Source organism: Haliaeetus albicilla, chromosome 13 (genome assembly GCF_947461875.1).
Source record: "Haliaeetus albicilla chromosome 13, bHalAlb1.1, whole genome shotgun sequence".
NCBI classification, from domain to species: domain Eukaryota; kingdom Metazoa; phylum Chordata; class Aves; order Accipitriformes; family Accipitridae; genus Haliaeetus; species Haliaeetus albicilla.
In genome coordinates this window covers 32,962,736-32,981,716 of record NC_091495.1, presented here as the reverse complement: position 1 = coordinate 32,981,716, position 18,981 = coordinate 32,962,736, and the positions used below count along the sequence as shown (strand labels likewise).

At 39.7% G+C, this 18,981-nt stretch overlaps 1 protein-coding gene across 2 annotated transcripts in view; it reads right to left on the bottom strand.

The window, feature by feature from the left end:
- The window catches only part of PCNX2 (pecanex 2), a 158,099-nt gene that overhangs the window by 18,595 nt on the left and 120,523 nt on the right, over positions 1-18,981 (bottom strand). For both annotated transcript variants that reach the window (XM_069800740.1, XM_069800741.1), the window contains 4 exons: positions 18,710-18,925; positions 7,447-7,700; positions 2,944-3,177; positions 690-793 (listed from right to left, as the gene is read on the bottom strand). In XM_069800740.1, coding sequence (XP_069656841.1) covers positions 690-793; positions 2,944-3,177; positions 7,447-7,700; positions 18,710-18,925 — 808 coding nt within the window. The remainder of the gene's footprint in view (positions 1-689; positions 794-2,943; positions 3,178-7,446; positions 7,701-18,709; positions 18,926-18,981) is intronic.

The following is an 18,981-nucleotide window of genomic DNA, read 5'->3' as shown; positions in this document are numbered from 1 at the left end:
TAAAGATTATTTCATTAATAAAATGCCTGATCTATAGAACAGTGTACATTGTACTTTATAAAACCCAAACAACTCAGAACTAGTGAAAAGGGAAGAATCCCTAATGAAAATGTAAGGAGAAGAGCGTATTCAGAAACAATCTTAACCAAGCATATTTTAATTAACCAGACTTTCTAGGAAGAAGTGTTTTGAATGAATGAATGAATGAATGAGTAAGGTAGACAGAGAACAGACAAAGCTGTGGTCTCAAGAGATGCAAGGTTCTCTCTTCTTCAGTCACCAGAATGAAGTAGCACAATGAACCGGAATACAGCCCTGAGTAATACAGGACCCTAATGGATTTATTATGATCTAGCTAACTAGATGTCAGATGACTTGGCAGTTTCTTCCTCTTCTGGAGGAAGCCATCATTCCAGTAGCCAGGCCAGGCATGAGTGAACACAAGCAATAACCATCGGTACCCATTCTTTCAATGCAAAATACTGCTTTGCCCTATGAAATAAAGATTGGTATTAGTTATTTAGCTAACTACCAGAGTGAAAGATGTCCAGAAATGGCAGAAAACAAATTATTTTATGGAGGAAAGAGACTTTACCTTGATCTAATCTTCTGTTGAGATTCCACATTAAGTGAAAAAAGACAAACAGGTCTTTGCTTTAAGATGAGGAAAAAGGATTCCTAAAAACTACCTGATGGCCATATTGTGAGCTGCAGTTCCCAAAGCTCTTCGGCCCAGTATACACAAGGCAAAGGAAAGCGTCACTAGAGGAGAATCCTCATCGCTGTCCAGGTGCTACAAAGTTTTAAGAATAGTGTGTTATTCGAAATGCAAATACCATCTTTAAAAGCACTGCAATACTATAAATGGTAACATTCATAAAATTTGCATATACCTGGACCTACACACAAAAACATTCTTTGCAATTAAACAGAACAAGAAGGAAGATCATTGCCATCAGAGGCTTTCTGCAAATTGCAAGCTTATTTTGCTCATTGGCTAGAAACAGAACATTTCAACCTTGGGTGGCGAGATCCCAAGGGAGGGGAGCTTTGTTGGGGGGGATTCTAGGGGAGGGGGGGTTGTGGGTTGGTTGGTCCCGCCCCCCCCCCATCTGACATTCTAAGACAGAGCAGATCCCTTATTGCTGAGAGACACTGCAACTGGAGGCAGCCAAACCCCTTTTCTTGGGACACAGTGCCTGTGAAACCCTGCCACAGATTCCAGAAGAACAATGTATTTGGAAAAGTTTGGAGGAACATACTTTTAGTAAATAACAATATATATCTAAATTGTATACCATTGATGACACTGACCTCACATTTTAACAAGCAGTCAAAACATTTCATTTACACTTACCAGCTCAGGAGAGTTTCTTTACTGAAATTTTTGCAAAGAAAACTTTGCTATCAAGCAGGTGGAAAAAATTGAAACAACCCCTCAAGAATGTGAATCTTTAAGAGGATACAGACTATTACTCGTGTCCATGCAATAAGTGATTTCTTATAGCTTGCTTTGACTCTAAAACTGAAGCCAAATACAATAGAGAATGTAGCTTCTTTTCTATAAAATACATTGATTCTCAGGGCTATGTGTACAGTGAAGCTTTTTTTACATCTCATCTCCTACATGAACTTTACCTCTATATAGTCAGTGAATTACAAAAACAGGGGTAAAAGAAAAAGATGTAAAAAATATATATGTGTGTGTGTGTACTCTAGTGCAGGCGTTCGTTTGCCCTTTTAAGTCCAACTGCTAACTTTCAAGTCTGTTGGGCATCCCTAAAGGTATTCTACTTGAAAGTCTCAGCCACATAACAAGTGAAAAAGCATCATTTAACAGTGGGTTTCCGTGCACCATACAATTCTTTGTGTGTCAGAACTTGGGATCTGAGACATGGAGATGGGAAAGAAAAGAGATGAAATATTCCTAGTAGGAGGAGATGGTGGGGAAGGCTCAGACAATTCAATGAAAACAATATCAATGTGATGATATGCAGAGGAACCGGTGGAATGGTATTCAGGGTTAGAGACGTGAGAAGGAACTGAAGCAGAGAAGAAACATTAAAATTCAGCAGTGTTACGCCAGCTAAGGTCAGTGGTAGCAAATGGGATGTGCACCCAGTGATCCTGAATGAAAAATGCATAAATAATAGCGCATGGTGGCCAGGAAAGATACACTTCTCATTTTTTGCCATCATCAGCAATAATCAGAAAATTAAATGAAGGGAATATGCTTGTTCGAAACTGTATTCTCCCTCTGGGCTATTTTGAGTATTCTACAGAAATACAGTAGTGCATTTCCGATAAACGATTGCTGACCATCAGTAATCTTAGCGGCTCAAAGCATGTGAATGTGTAGCTGTAAACGGGCCCTTGACCTTTTAGAGCTGCAAGGTAATTTCACACGGTTTTGTGGCATGGTTCACATTTGAATTATGAGCTCTCAGAGGGGACCTATACTAGCAGTGAGTTTGTTATGCACTTCCCTACCATCTGAAGTACCCAAATATAGGCAAATTTTTGGAAAGGATACACAAACATCACAAACGTTTGGCAAATGTACACTGGCAACACTGAAGGAACAGTCATGCTCTGGTGACATTCCCTGAATGGAGCCTGCTCTAGCAGTACTTCTGCAAGCTCTTGTTATATCCACGCTTTCTAGAGCTGAGGAAATTAATTGTGTTGGAAGTGTGCACAATAAGGAATTGGTTCTGTATTCAAAGACCAACACTCCTTAAAACTCTAGTTTTTGCACAAGAGTAGTCTCCAAAATATGTTTTTGCATTCCACAAAACATATATTTTATGTTAAATCTGACAGCTTAAATAAAATCAATTTTATTGTATTAATCCTGAGCGAGCAAAAGACTACCCATGCATCATTTAACTCCTATCCCAAGAATTAAAACTACTACTACTAAAAAAACCAATGCAAGCTTACCTCTACCCTTTTTCTAGCACAGAACTGAATCCAGTCCAGATAAACACTGCAGAAACTAGCTCTTGTTATTCCTTGGAGACAGGGAACATAATCTTCATCTATGTTAATGTTAAACATTGCAAGGTCACGTTCAATATAATGCCACTTTGCATAAGGCTGCAGTATCTTTTGGATGGATTCATCTTTTATCCAGTCCAGGATTTTGGGAGAACTTGCTGTAAAGTATATTATACTCTGTTGACAAAATGTGCAAATGTTAGTCACTCTAGAGAATAAATCAAATAGGACCACATTAACTACCTATAATGGTACCTATTTTTCCTATTTTTTACTGCTTGGCATAATTGCTTCACAAAACTGTTCAAGTTAGAAAGATGATAATAACGGATATCTAAATAGCAGACAACAGAAAAAGAAGTCAGATTTTTAATATTCTTCTGCGTTACAGAAAAATTAATACAAACAACAGACTATGATAAGCATACAGGGTTCCAGCATTCAGACATGTTAATTACTGAATATCTGTGTGGTTCTAGAGTCTATCAGCAAGAAGGTGACATCGATAAAAGTTTAGGTGTATTTTGAAAAAACAGTAGTACATGGTCACATGCTCAACACAGAACTCTTTTTCCTCCATGGACTTCCTGTTTTCTGGGGACAAAGCTTTCCTAATTCTGTAACAAAACCAGTTCCACCACAATTGAACCACAAAGGTGAGATTTGACAGCTGTGTACAACACAGGTCTGAAAACCTCTGTTTTAATTGCTGTTTTCCTTCTGCATTTAGTAGCATCACTATTTTTGTTATTTGTCAATGAGGCAAGTAAAGAATAATGCATTTTTTCTTATATGTCAGATTAAGAAGCTGATAACTGATGTAACTGAGTTTGCTTTTAAAGCACTGAAGGAGGAGCAGCATTCAGCAGGAGCTCTTTTACCGAATGAAGAAACATTAGAAAGCAGCAACACTCGTATCTCATATCCATGCCTGAGTTTCTAAGTTTAAGTTCTTCTAAGCGCTGTGTCTGGAGCCATGAAAATAATAAATAAAATAAAATAAAATAATAATTTAAAAAAAAATCTGAGCCAAATTTAAAGCTGATTTTCAAAAGAATATAAAACTTAAGGAGAAGTTCCAGTGCCGCAAAGAAAAGTGGCATCAGCTGGAAAGTCCCATTATAATGTTTTATTAGTATAATTTTTGTTTTAATAAAAGATACTAATTTAGAATTGGATTCCAAAGCAAACAAGGGGCAAGTGAACGTGACTGAAGATGATGTAGTTCTACTTTACCCATGCAATGGAAACATTATTAGGCAAATAAATGTATAAAATGAAAATATGATGGATTAAAAAGGCAGAAGCACTACCAGCCCTTTTAAAAATCCCAGATGCCCTCCATAGTTTATCTTTCAAATTGTACAAAAATACACAAGCAAGAGGACAATTAAGCTCCAGAGGAAAAAGACAAGTCAGACAGATACAGAATGAGGAAGGGCCCTTACTTTCTTGGCATGTGGAGAACAACACACTCTTTTAAAAAGATTCATGCAGAAACAATAGGAGCTGAAAACACAGCACTCGGCAAATGCAGACTTCTTGAATGCTAAAAGACGTTTAAATAAGAACATATTGAGAAGAGATGGAGGAGGCACAAGGGAAAAATATCACAGTAGTTGGGCAGGAAATTATTTCAAAATATATGCAGAAGGGCTACAGGAGCTGACCCACTTTACTTGTGGAGAATAAAAATTTTTTTATAAGAAGAAATATGGGCCTTTCTAGGCCGTCAGTGAAACTGCAAATGAAATAAATACATTAGGAATAAGACATTCAGTGCAACTCATTGTTTAAAAGACCAATATGGTAAGTATTCTTGAAGGATAGGAGAACTGAAACAAAGCATACGTTATCTTTGTTGATCTTCAAAATAGAGTTTGCTTTTTTTATATTCTCACCTGTGTTTACAAAGAAGCAGATTCAGCTCCGAAAAAAAAAAATCAGGGTCACAATCAGACACAGAAATAGCAAAAAATTCTGCCACCTAATTAAATTCTGCTCTTAGTAGCTCCTCCTAGCTATGTTTTGTGCACAAGTACTTCCTCAGCTGTACGGCAATTCAGAAATAATATGGTAAATATTTACAATATTGTAAGCTACAAAGAATAAACTAGAAGCACTCCAAATGTTCAGTGCAAAGGAAGTGCAGTTGCTGCTGAAACTCCAGCCTAAGTGTTTTCTGAGTTTGTGATTTATGTGACCTGAATACTGCACTAACTAGAGGAGTTCTTACAATTAGTTTCCTACACCGTTAAAAAGAAAGTGTCAGGGCTTTAAAATGTTCGCAGTGAAATTGCACAAGGTCTTTACAGCTCAAGATTCCCCATATGAAAGAGCTGGGGAAGGAATGAATTCTCACCTCTGTTTCTGATATTGTTTATCTGGAGGTAAGTACTAAGTAAACAGGATGAAAACTGATCTGATACATAATATAATCTTCTCACCTTCCGAGGCTGTACTAAGGATTTTACCGAATCTTATCAAAGCTCCTGTTTATGGAAGAAACTAATAACTTGAAGAATAGGAGAAGAAAATCTCCATCTAGCTTTCTTCTGGGAAGTGTCATTCTAAAGAAGGGCTCTCCTGAGCGCGCTCTCCCTTCGCTGAAGGGAGCCCCAGCCCAGGCTAATATTGAAGCTGCCAACAGGTTACTACTATCTTCTCTTCATCGTTCCCTAAGAAGAGAAGTAGATTAAAGGACTGACACCTTTCTGAGAACGAGGATCTGTCAATGCAGTGTTATAGTACCAGCTCAACTAAATAAAGCCAAAAGAGATTCCATTTTCACACCTTCAAAGCTGTAGGTGGTGGACATACCAAAATCTGCATACAGCAGAGATGGAGCCACAGCATACCTCAGTAGTGTGGGGATCATTTAACCCACCTCCCTTTTACTCAAAACAGGATCAATTAACCACCCCTGTATCATAAGGGACAAAAGTTTGTCTAAGCGATCTTACCTATGTCAGCTGCTTCTCAGGTGTGTTCAGAACCAGAAGCACCGAGCTACCTTTAAGTTAAGTTTTACTTCCCATGTGATAAACCTCACACTTTCCACCAGTCCTCTACATATTAGGTGACTTAAAGGCACTAAAATAGTTTATAAAGCACAATTCTTCACTGCTTTAAACTAATAAGCTGCTGATTTGATTGCAGCTTAGACTGGGATTTTTTTTCAGTCTCATTTGTCATTCAAAAGCTGAGTCATATATCAGCTTGCATCAGTTTATGTTCAGGTGATTCAGGTTACCTTTTAAAGTAAAGCAAAGCAATTGTACCAATGTATTCACTTCAGTTTAAAGAAGGGGATTTTTTTCAGTTTAGACACATTGCTTAAAAACAATTTAATTTATAGCCACAAAACCCACTTCTAAAATGAAAAAAACATGCTCACCTGCAGTTTTGTTTCTAATTAGTTAATTAAACAAAGCAGGTTGGTTACCAGGCTCTACTGCCTGTAAAATTATTTATGAAATCCCAGTCTGCATTTTACAAAGTAATCGACTGCATGATCAAAGCAGCTTTGTGAGGCAATGATCTTGTTTTTACTGCATCGGCTCACTTGCAAAAAAAAAAAAAAAGGTGATTAATTTATTTACAACAGGTCTCTCTCTAAGGTTGACAGGATTTTTACAATTGCAGAGATGTAAGCAGGGAGGAGATGTCAGGGATGGTTGGGAGCCTTAGTAACTGGCTTCATGGTAGTACCAGTGGCACAGGAGGCAGCATTTGGCCCTTGTTGTTTCAGTAGAAGACAAGAAAACCCAGCAATTTCTTCATTTGCTGGACTGGAAACCATTTGGCAGAGGATGAAGACGACTTGCTAGACTATAAGGTTCAATTATTTTGACAAATTAATATCTGTGTGGTCATTGTGATCTTAATAACAGTGCAAATATAGAAGTGATGTAAATGAATTGCTGTTTAATCAATGGAATAAAACAACTTCAAGTGTATTGTGGTATATATGTAAAACAGCAGGTAAGAAGGGTGTTTGCTCTACTAAAAAAGTACATTTGAGAAACAGCTCATCAGAGATTTCCCAAGAACTTTATGCTTGTTGATTTTTTTTTTTTTTTTGCCAGAAAAAAGAGTGGAAAGGCCAAGTCAAGAAGAAATAACAAACTGCCAGTGAAGTTTTGCCTTGTAAGAATGCTTCCTCTGACTTTATCGCTACAGGATGTTAACTCACCTTCTTAATTTCTGCTTAAGCGTGCCTGTGATTTTCTGTACAAACTGTAGGTATAAGTCGTCAGAATCAAATATAGCAAAGGGAGATATGAATTAATTATCCCTACCTAAGATCAAGTCAGTCTGACTGCCAGCAGTGCAAATGAATAAATATAAAGTCAAAAACTTCAAATGCTCTTTCTTCTATAGACTGCCAGTATTCTTTCTATTTGACAAACCTGCTGAGGAAGTACACTTTACCAAAGAGTTTACCTTTATATAGTATCTGATAAGTATTCTCCGCAGATCAAACACTTGCAGCATTGTTGCAGCGTTGTTATCAATGATGCTATATCCTTCCAGGATGTACTGGGTTCGTGTTATTTCCCATGTCAGCCATCGCAGGTTAAAGGCTGCATTACATGATAACAAGTGAGGCAAGTGCCCAGGCTTACAACAGCAGCAGCCTTCATTGTCTTCATCTCCTTCTGTAATAGCTTCCACTTCTCTCTGCTGGCAATATGTCCCTTGGCAGTGAGAAAAAGAGAGTATGCTGCCAGTTATTGGGGCAGGAGGAAACAAAGGACTTCTTCCAAGCTGAAAAAGTATGATTGAAGGCTCTAGGCACTTAGCAAAAATCTAATAGGAAGAGCTATGGCAACAAATTAGATGTGCCAATTGATCCACGCACAGTAGCAAATAAAGAGCTGTACATTATTTATTTACTATCACCTACAAAAGCCAAAAGGGCCTGATCTAATGTTCTAGGCATTCGGTTCTGAGCTGAGCTAAACTACAGACTACAGCTTCTGCCTTAATAAAAACTCACCAGGAAGCAACAATAAAGAGTCTCGCTCCATCAGGCACATTAAGCAAATTGATCCAAGTCTCAGTCTGCTTCTTCAAATAACATACAGGATGCAAACAAAGATTTTACAGTGTGTTGGAGCACTTGTAAAATCTGGGTTTACCAAACTACCTTGGAAAGCAAGTTCCAAAAATAAAATCCACCGGGTTGTTCTCTCCCCCACCGGAGTAAATGCTACTCTGGATCAAACATCTCTAATGAATAGCACTAGTGGCACTGTATCATGAGGACAGAACAGCTTTCTAATTAGCCTATTACATAGGCTTTAGATCAAAATAGAGTAAATCTTTCTGAAAAAGAGATGTTAACTCATAAAGAAGTCATGAGGCAGATGCAGAAACAATAATATATCTGCTCTGCAGACTGCATTTCTGGCCTGTGCTGTGCACACTAGATGGTCAAGCTGAGCCTTTCAGGATTTAAAATCTATGAATGTGGTTTCAACACCATGTAGGGCACTGCAAATCAAAACTGAGGTGGACGCCTATGTGGTCCCCCCACTGTTCTCAAAATACATGAGATCTTGATGTATAGATCTTTTTAAAATTTACTCTCTGTGGGCTGTTGCAGAGCTTACTCTCCACTGAATTTGTACATAAACCATCTTTCAAGGCCATCTCCTATGATGCAAGTTACACCTATGGTGTAACATGGAAAGCATGGGCTTTTCACCAAAGGTTCAGTATCACCCCACGAGGGAGCTGGCTCCGTCAGCTTCCAAACGGTCTCGACAGGAGAGGAAGGTGCTAGACACCGTCCTGCAGTTCAACAGCTATGAACCACCCCCGCCAGGACCAACAGACCTGTTCCATTGTGTCACTGTAAAAGGGAGAAGAATTTGGCCATGTTCGTCACCTGAACATTGAACCAGGAAAGACTACAGCGTCAGCTCCAATCCCCTGCAGTTTGCCAGCAGCCCGAAAGAGAGCCTGGAGCAAGGCAGCATCCCAAAGGCCTTTCTGTGGAGTGTCATGACAGTCGCTGTACCCTCGACTGTCTATCCCGGTCCCATCACAACTGTCTGGTCAACAAGCTGTGTGTGGACTTTCGTTTCTACCCATAGAAGTAGCACCCGGAATATTCCTTTCTCTGCACTAAGAAAAGCCTTTCAAAATATAACAAAATATGTTAAAGTATTGGTTATCACCTTCTCTTTTCTGCCTGGACACTTTCTAAAATACATCCAGCAAGCAAAAACATACAAGAAAAAAAGCATAGAAAGTTCTGAAGGAAATGTGTGAGAAAAAACAGGATTGTAGAGATGGGGGGGGGAAAGATCCAGTATATTCCAGTATTCTCTGTTCAGTTTTCTATGAGTGAAAATTTACACTGTGTACCCAGTGTTGTTCACTCACTGATATGTATTCTTCCTTAGACTTCAGGCATATACAATATGACAAATTATTAAATGCCTTCAAGTCACCCAAATATAAATGTCTTTCCTTTCAAACACTGCCGCAAAGTCCGAAACATGACCTATCAAGCTGACATTTCCAGTTGGACTGGGCATGAACTGGTCTGCTTCTGCTTTGTATTTCACAGATTTCTACATGAATTAACACTTATTGCTCAACAGCAACTCAGCAGCAACTGCTCTGGGTCAGTGGATGCTTTTCTGAAGTCATGTCAAAAGACATCGTACTCAAACTGAAGTATGGAAAGGCATATTCTTTTATACATGGCTTGAAAAGAGTAAAATAACTACTCAGTGCTGGTGCTGTTACTACTACTGCTATGTTGATTTTTGAAAGTTTAAAGGTCTCTCGGTATTAAACCGAATTCAAAAGAAGATACATCTTCATCCCAGGTGCTAAATTAAGTATTGCCAATGTTTATAACTGATGAAAAACACAAACCTAATAAACAACTGCCAGTGATCCCCTTACAACTAAGGGAATTAAAGATGGCTTTGCTCAGCCTATGTAACTCTATCCTTGAATTCTTTTTTTGTTTGTTTTGGTATGGAAATAGCACATTTCATTCCTATAGAATGCTGGCTGTTTCTATGTGCTCTCTGTATTATCTCTATTAATAAACACCAAATATTATTACTGCAGATTCTCTAATTACTAGTTTTCTTCAGCCATATATTATGTAAAATATGGGGCCTAAAGAGGCTGGCAAGGCAAATAATAGGCGGATTTAAGAGACCCTCAATGTTTGAAGGAAGCTGTCATCACATGCATGACAAACAGAACAAGATGCCAGAACAATTATTTGCATTCTCAGGTAAATTCAACAGGTAAAAATGCTCCAAGTCATCTTTGCTAGGTAATTTTAATCAACAGAAGTTAAAATTGTACTACAGTGGGAGCAATCAACATTGAACTTGGAGAGTGAGAGACATTCTAACTGGGGCCGTGTTATTACAAAAGCCCTGGGAACCAACCAAAGGAGCTCATGTGGTCATTTTGCAGATTTATTCCAAAGAATGAAATCAAGGCTGTGCAATCCCACATCTGGCGAACATGCACTTGCTTAACAAAAGCTGTTTGATGGACTTGGGTACTACCACCTTGGGGATTTGGTGTCCTGACTGCTTGCAGAGCCTCTGGGGTATCCCTGTTAAGTTTAAAAGTGTAACCTGAGCCATGGCCAGTGCTCTGCCAAAACACCAAATCCCTATTCCTGCCACCATGCTGATGATTAGAATTTCCAAACAACATCTAGTAAAAGGACTCAAGTCTGCAAAGACGAAATGCAGGCTTGATGCTCAAGTACATGTTGGTTCCCTCCCAATTCTTGCAGTCAGTTCTAGAAAGACTGCCAGTAATTTTCTCTCATCTTTAATTGAGCCTTACTTTAATCCATAATGCACTGGCTGGACTTCAATGCCACAGATTTGCATGTTACTGAGAAATTTCATTTTACCAGTGCCTACATCAATCTTTTTGGTTCATTACTCTAGACACTGGTACTACAGAGACTTAAGAGCATGTGCTCAGCTTTATGCATCAAGCCAAAAGGGACAAGTCACTGTAAATGAAGCTAAGCATTTGTGTACATCTTTTACAGAAGGGTGACCTTAAACTTTTGTGTATATAAGCTGATGATTTAAATGACAATTTTTATACTGCTTCTCAAAAAATTATCAAGTTCAAGCAACTGAGAGAATTATTCATAAAACCAAAGAGCAGGGAGCAGAACGTGCACTTCAGTTCTGCAATATAATTAAGTGTAGTACCATTAAATATTAAAACACAGGAAGATGTTTTCACCGGTAATTAGTGATTTTAAAATCTGAGGGAAAACATTTTTTTTTACATTTCTTTCTGCAGTAGAAAGAAAATAAGCTCTCACACTTCACTCAAGCTTAAACATTCACTGTGACCTTTGCTAGTATAGATGAGACCGATTCGTTTGTAAGATCTAACACTGGATGGTTGCCAAAAATCCATCAATGCAAAAACATGTGCCAGCTGAACAAAGCAAGGTCAATCTATGTGAGCTCAGGAGAAAACCAGGGTGAGAACTTGGAGCTCTTTCTATTTTCCTGACGCATCAGGATTTGAGGACTGACTTCTGCTCTGCCAGAATGATCTGACCTAAATGGAAATGAGAAAATTGAAACTGAAGACTGTAATCTCGCTTCGAGAGGACACATAAAATACATCTAAATTAATGACCACCCAGCCTCCTAGAATTTAAGGCTGAAATCGGAGTGCTTTTGAATTCAATTTTGAAAACTCAGTAAGTGAAAAGAAAAGCATTTTTCCGTTCTGAAGGGCCAGAAAGAAAATCCCATAACACAATCACATACTTCTTTTAATTTCCATAAAACACTTCAGTTTAATAACACATCCAGAATGGGGACTAATTATTGTGGCTGAAGGTAGCGATAGCTTGAGCACTAAGGATTGCTGACCTGTAATAAGCTAGGGTGCAAATGTACATAGAAAGGGTTTATAGGGCTCATGCACTAACCCCAACCCACAGACATTAAGAAGATCATAAATCACTCTCCTGCACTAGGCACTTCAAGCTTTAAATTCTGTGACCCCAACAACCAGTTTGGGACCAGGGGATTTAACCAGGTGTTAAGTCTGAGAGATGGAGCTGGATATGGAGATGGGAGCCACGAAGATGGACTGAAGCCCAAGGTAACTCCTTTTGTAGGCCAGGTCTCGTCATCGACAACTCCACAAAAATGCCTGGTTGCTCACCATTCATTTGGCAAAATCATGCACGTGAATATTTTACAAATATATGCATTACACTGGAACTATCTGACTGTGCTCCCCTGAGCTCTGCTGCAAATCTGAGTATTCCCAAATTCTGATGGATAAGGCTCAGCATAGCATCTTAATAAACAGCAAGTTATCACCCAATGGAAGCACAAAGAGCATAATTACAGCCATTGAAAGGCCATCCTCTCCTGAAAAAGCATCGTATGTAGCTCCAGAAACACAGAAAAACAAATACTTCAAAAAGGAGTGAACTGAGCTCCCAAACAGAAACTCATGAACCCCAGAACTGGACACATTCTGGAAACCAGCAACTGGTTTTGCTCCTTCCTGCTCTTTTCCTTGTGGAATTGGGATTCAGAACAGTAATTTACAGGCTCTGATAGTCTCAGGTTGTTTCAAAGAAAAATCTCAGGACTTAAAAAGACAGTATCAATTTCTCAAACATCAAAGCTATTAGTTATAAAACTGTGGTTTGGTTTTCAGCTGCTTCAGGTGCTTGTATGCCTGAAAAATAGTGTGGTTTTCAAACCAGATCAGTCGGTCTAATAACAGGCATCCCCTCTCCTCAGAAACCTTTCCTTTTCTTAGTCCACAGAGACACATTATGGAAGCCCATAAGGATGCTAGCTGTTAAACTTCAGCTACCAAACACCATGAAACCCTCTCATTTCACCTCTTTTGGAGTGCAATGCAAGATGCAACATTTTGTTTCTGGCAAAGACATTTTCTCAATAAAAACGTTGTAGTAGTGCACCTAACAATATTTTCCTTCCTTCCTTCCTTCCAGAAGCCCTCTCCAGTGCACCCATATATACACATAAAATTGTGGAAAGGAGGAAAGGGAAAAAAAGACATCAAATATTTATTCTAGTCTGTGTTACAGAAACTATTCTAAGCCTATTTGAAATTCATAGATTGTTTCCACTGCTGAAGCATTATTGTACACCTAGAAAGACTTGTACATCACAGATTTCCTGCATTCAACATAAAGTATCGTCTTCCCTGTTTCATGCCATTCTTCCCAATTAAATCACCAAGATTAAGGAAACCCCTTTGCATCCTTTCTGTTCATACCTCCAATATTTCTGAGCATTGTGTCTCTCAGCTTTTGTTCTTTCCCACAAACAATGTACTTTTGGTTTTTAACCTTTTCTCCAAAGAGATGTGTTAAAAATGGCTGCTTTTCTCTGAACTCCTCCTAATTTATCAATACCTTTAGATGGTCTGGTTCATATACTGAACATACTTCAAGTGTAGACTCCGGAAAAACATGAAGGCGGGCACTTTTATTTCCCAACAGCAAGAAGCAATTTGTAAAAGCAAAAAGTGAAAGTTCCAATCACTCTTTAAATAAAGAATGATTCTTGCCAGTGCTACAGAGCCTTCAGACACAAGAATCAAACATCAATAAATATTCCTTACACTGGTAATGTACTTGCTACTGTAATAAAACTATACAGCATACACATACACTGCAGAAATGAGTAACTGTCCTTATTTCTTAGACATGATTACTGTGCCTAAAGCGTATACCCTAAACTGGCTGCGTTCATACACCATTTTGCGTGGGAAATAAGCTAGCTAACACAGAGAAAGCCCCACAGGCGATCCCATCCTGCTGTCACAGCTGCCTTCCACTACGTACAATTACATCTGTGTCTGCTCTGCGCTTCTTTCCTTGATTCATCTAATGCAGTTCCAAGTGAAGCATGAATATTGCACGTGCAACATGCAGTAACAAAAAATCACAGCAGAGATTTAGAAGTTAATTACATGATTGAAGAATACCGGGCAGGAGTTAGAAAACAGCTCCTCAAGATTTCAGCATCACCATCCATAAGTAATTTCTGCACATGTAACACCTAACTGGATATTCTCCAAAAGACATTTTGTAGAGGCACAGACTAAACAGGAAAATATTTTAAGTCTTCCTTGTTCTACAGGGAACTTGCGGGAGCTAGATATTTTGACATTCTTTCTGCTTGTTCCCCGATTGTGGGTTTTCCCCTGTCTGTTCCTTTCAAATTAAATGATACATTATGTATTTCTTCTGGCAGGCTGCTTTTAGCATACCGCTGTGGTCTAACACAGTCAGTAGAGTTAAGTTACCGAAGGGCTTGATTCCCCCCACACCAACGTGCAAGCTACCTGAAAGTTTTAATTACCACCCTCTCTTCGTTTTTGGTAAAGGAGGAGCTGGGTGTCTCCTCTCAATGCCTGGAGGTATTGAGCCTCCCCGCTCCTTTACACACAGGATGAATAACACGATGGAGGCACATCCCCTCTCTGTCCGGAGAAAGAGAGATTGAAGAACTAATTCATACAAGGCGCTTAATTTGAACAGGACTAAAAATGGATGAGAGGAATCCCAGCTTTGCTGACTCTCTTCTTCCAGTCCGCTCAGTCTGTATCTTCTTACCCAGCCTGCAGGGGTTTGGTTGGGTTTGGTTTTTTTGTTGGGTTTTTTGTTTTTTTTTTTTTTTTTTTTTCATTTAAAAGCTGAGCCAAATGCTTCTATTACATACAGTTAGAAAGGCATCTGAATCAGTGGTTTCTAATGCCAACTCTCAGTTAGGCTGGACTGCAAACTGGGGAGGCTGTACCTCCTGCCCCCAGTACACTTAAATACAGAAGACTCTGTGACCCCTTCTTTGGCAATACTGCCGGCACCGCTCTTCAGCTACCACAATGAGAAACACTCGTAGGAAAATCCAGAGCTCCACAATGCAAATATTGCTTTTGGTTTACTCACAAAGAGAAAACAGTCACAGACACAGAGAACACTGTTGTGATTCACTCATTTCCAAAGCAAACATAGATTTACTATTTAAAGAACAGCAGATTTTTAGGGCCCTCAATTAAAATTACTCATTTGAAAATGAAGTCAAACTGCCAAAGCTCAGAAAGTACAGATTTCAAGTTCCTCCTCTAGCCCTTTTTCCCCTCCTTGTGGGAAACCATTCTGTATAGTGAAAGGAATCAGGGTCCTATGTGAAAAACAGTGCATGACCAGGCAACTAAGAATAGGAATGTAAGATGCCCAAAGCAGAGGAAACGAGCCTAGTGCTTAACGACTGCCTCTTGACTTCATAAACCACCAGGTTCTTCCAGGGCAGTCACACACACTCTTCCCACTTAGGCAGAAAAAATCCTACTGTATACAGTTGTACCCCCACTCCGCCATCTGCAAGGTTTGAAATGGGGAAGAACGTGCCTAGTCCGTGCGGGAGATGGCTCCTGGTGCGGCCCGGGGGCAGCCCGCTCTGACTCCCTGCCCCTGCAGGCAGCGATCCCGCTCAACGGAAGGGGCAAAGAAAACCTTCCAAGGAAGACTTTCAGCTCAGTCTCAGCTTTCACAGAGTCTCCTCAGGACAGCTCTTGGCCTGTCCCCTTCGGCAGCTTCTGCCTTCAGGCCAGCCCTTCTGGCTCCTTTTACTGCAACAGAGTGCCGTGTGTCCGGCGGGGCCTTGTTGACACGAGGACAAAACCTGTTATGGGAAGGGCACGGTACTGCAGCGTAGTTTTCCTAAAGCACAGCAGCCCTCATGGGTTACCTGGAGAGACGAGCAACCCTCTGGGGTCAGCACACCACCTCAGCAAGTCTCCCCTGGGCACACAGCAGACTATCTGCCCACGCTTTGGAGTCCATGAAGTCCATCCATATTATCTGGCTTGTGCCTGGTTCCCCTCTGGGCTCCTCTGTTCCTCCTATTCCATCTGTAAGCAGGCTTGTAATGCACGTAGATTCTCTGGCACCCATTCTGCATGGTCCAGTGGGGTTCAACGCTCACATGGCATGTCAAATCCTACATGTTTGAGCTGTTCTTTCCTCGGGGATGTGTCTTTATTCAATCCTACATGGCTTCTCTGTTCCAGGCTAAACAATGTAGTAACAATACCGACACACTCCTAATTTCTCCTCCCATAACTTCTCTACCTGGAGAGAATATTCTGAAAGCTGGAGAAACCTTCCTTACATGCTATGTCTGTGAGGACACAAACTAACTACGCATTTTCTCTTATTCTTGGAATAGCATCATCCGGTGGGTTCAGAGAAGAGAAGAGGGGGAGTCCATTTCCCTCCCATTTCCATCCTTTTCTTCTCCTTCCAGTATTGGGGAGTCTCTTCCCCCAATGATACTCTGAGCAATTTTTGAGCTTTGCTCTCAGATCCAAATGCAAAATGGCACTTGCCTGCTAATGAACCATCCTGGCTCAAACTCAAATAAAGTCTTCCCAAACCACTTTGAAACAAAGCTATCTGGTTGTTCACCATTCAACTTCCAGTTCACTAAGCCCATCTGCTAGGCTCCTGATCTTTTTATCCAGCTAGCATGTGGTTTGAGGATCCTCTGAGATTTTTTTCATCTCTGTTTCCAAGATTTACTTTTCTTGAACTGCCTGGGGATGGTGATGATGGAGAGGGACCCAGCAGTAGGTGGCAACTGCACAGAGGAAAAAAAAACCCACTCACAAAACTCATGTAATTTAAGCATGGAAGTGAGATTTCTTTCTTCTGTTGTTTCAAATCCTACAGTGAACTATGTTAACACAAAAGGTTGATCACCAAAGATAATTTTCTGAAATTAGAATGCAAGTTAATGGCAACGTACATGGTCCTGCTTACTCAAAATCCCCAAAAATCCGAACTAAATGTCAACGTTATCCAAGATATGTCTCTTCTTTAACATACATAAATCCCTCCTGGAAATCACTTTTCTTTTCAGATCTGCAGAAACAAATGAACTAATTTTTGACTTCACAGAGTTTCCATGAAGAATTATAACTGTGAGCAACCTAAGAGGAACCATATATGACAGGCTGACTAAAACTGTCTTAAAAAAAAAAAAAAAAAAAAAAAAGGCATTTATCTCAGAGATTTACCAGCCTGTGAAACCAGTGGTACTGTAACTAAGAGATTTGAACTGCCACAATATTTAACTGTTCTTGCAGAACAACATAAATCTGTATTTGTCTGGCCTGGATTTGAAAGAAGTAATAGCAAATTCCAAATCCACCCAAAAAAAGCTTTCCACCCGTGGACTCTATAGGGTACTTAACCTCAGTCCCTATCCCTGACACAGCAGTACCACTGCTTACCTTGGGGGCAGACAAGGAGGAGATAGTACTTGCACTGATGTCTTTGAAGTTGAAGAAAGCCACAGAGCCACATGTACATCATCATCATCACGAACAACAAGAAATTATAAGGCTGATAAACAAATTCTTTCTCTTCCCTTCCAGTTGCTTTTCCTTACAGTTTGCCTTTGTACTGAATAGGTATCTCTTCAGGTACTACAATACCGAGCTGTTTCAGGTATTTACTGTTTTCTACATAACTTTTCTTAAGATACGAGAGCGTTATCTTTGTCCCCACCATACAGGAAGAAAAGTGAACGTCAAGCATTTACCTCAACCTGTTCAATATCCTACAGGCCATCTGTCACAGAGTCAAGACTTGAGCCCACGCATGTTATTTCCTAGTCTAATCCTCCCACACCTAAGTGCATTCAAAGGGCCAGTCTGTCTCCTATTTTCTCATACTCAGCCTTGTTGAAAAGTTGCCTTGATCATACACTCCTCTACACATTGCCCATTAGATGCTCAGCCCTTGAGCCTGGGAAGCTGTTTGTTCTGGGATTTCAAAACTCCCATGACCTGCAATTGCAAAGTGGTATCTTTGAAAGGTTACAAACCCAAGCAGCCAATATGTGTAGCATGAGCAAAATTTAAAAGCTGTTTAAAAAAGTTTTGTGGTTTTACTTCCATTTTTCTTCCTACTCTAGGGACAACAACAGACAAAAGGACAGGAATGTGACACTAGGAGCAACTGGCCTCACAAAAGCCACACCACCGAGGAAGGGGATGCAATTGCCATTCCTTAAAGAGGATTGTCCTGATAGAGGAATATACTGAACAGGATGAAAGTGAGGTCCCTCCTTCAAGTGAAGTCAGCACTTCCTAAATAAGAGAAATACGAAGCCCCGATTGACTTGCTTCTCCTCTCCTGTTCTACTGTGATGGAGACCATCTCAGCACTGGCATCTTGCATGATCTGACACATGATATTTGGGTCTTATGATATTTGGGTTTTTTTCAAAGACAAGTTTGGAGGGTTGAACAATTTTAAGAACACCTTCAGTTTTCATGGTTATGGCGGGAAAGAAATAATCTGCAAACATAACTAAGTATAAACTAAAAGATCTGTGAACCAAGCAAATAACTCAACATGCCTTCTTTCTGAATGTCTTATGGTACTGCAGAACATGACTTCAAATTTCTTAACATCTAGGTTCCAAAACACTGTCAATCAACTAATGATACAAAGAAGTACAGAGGTTTTAGACAGACAAATATCTGTAAAAAGATAGAGAGAAAGGTCCTTAAACTCTATGTCCTACTATAGAGTTGTGATAGATTAAAAAGCCAGACAGGGTTCGTTGCTGTTTTTGTTGTTATTTAAATCATCAGGGGTCCTTACCTCGAAATTCCAGCCCTCTGAGCTGAAAGGTGACAAGGCCATTTCCAATTTCGATCAAGTGCACAAAGGCATTTAAATAATCCGATGCCAGAATAAAACAGTCTCCTGTGTTGTAGTTTCCCCAGCGGCCCAGAATCAAATCTCCACAAAGAGACTCCTGCAGAGATCTTGTCAAATGCTCATAAAAAATGGAGTTGAGATTATTGTCATCATTTCCTACAACCAGAGCAGCACATATTTGTAAAGAATAAAATTTATAATACACTAAGCCA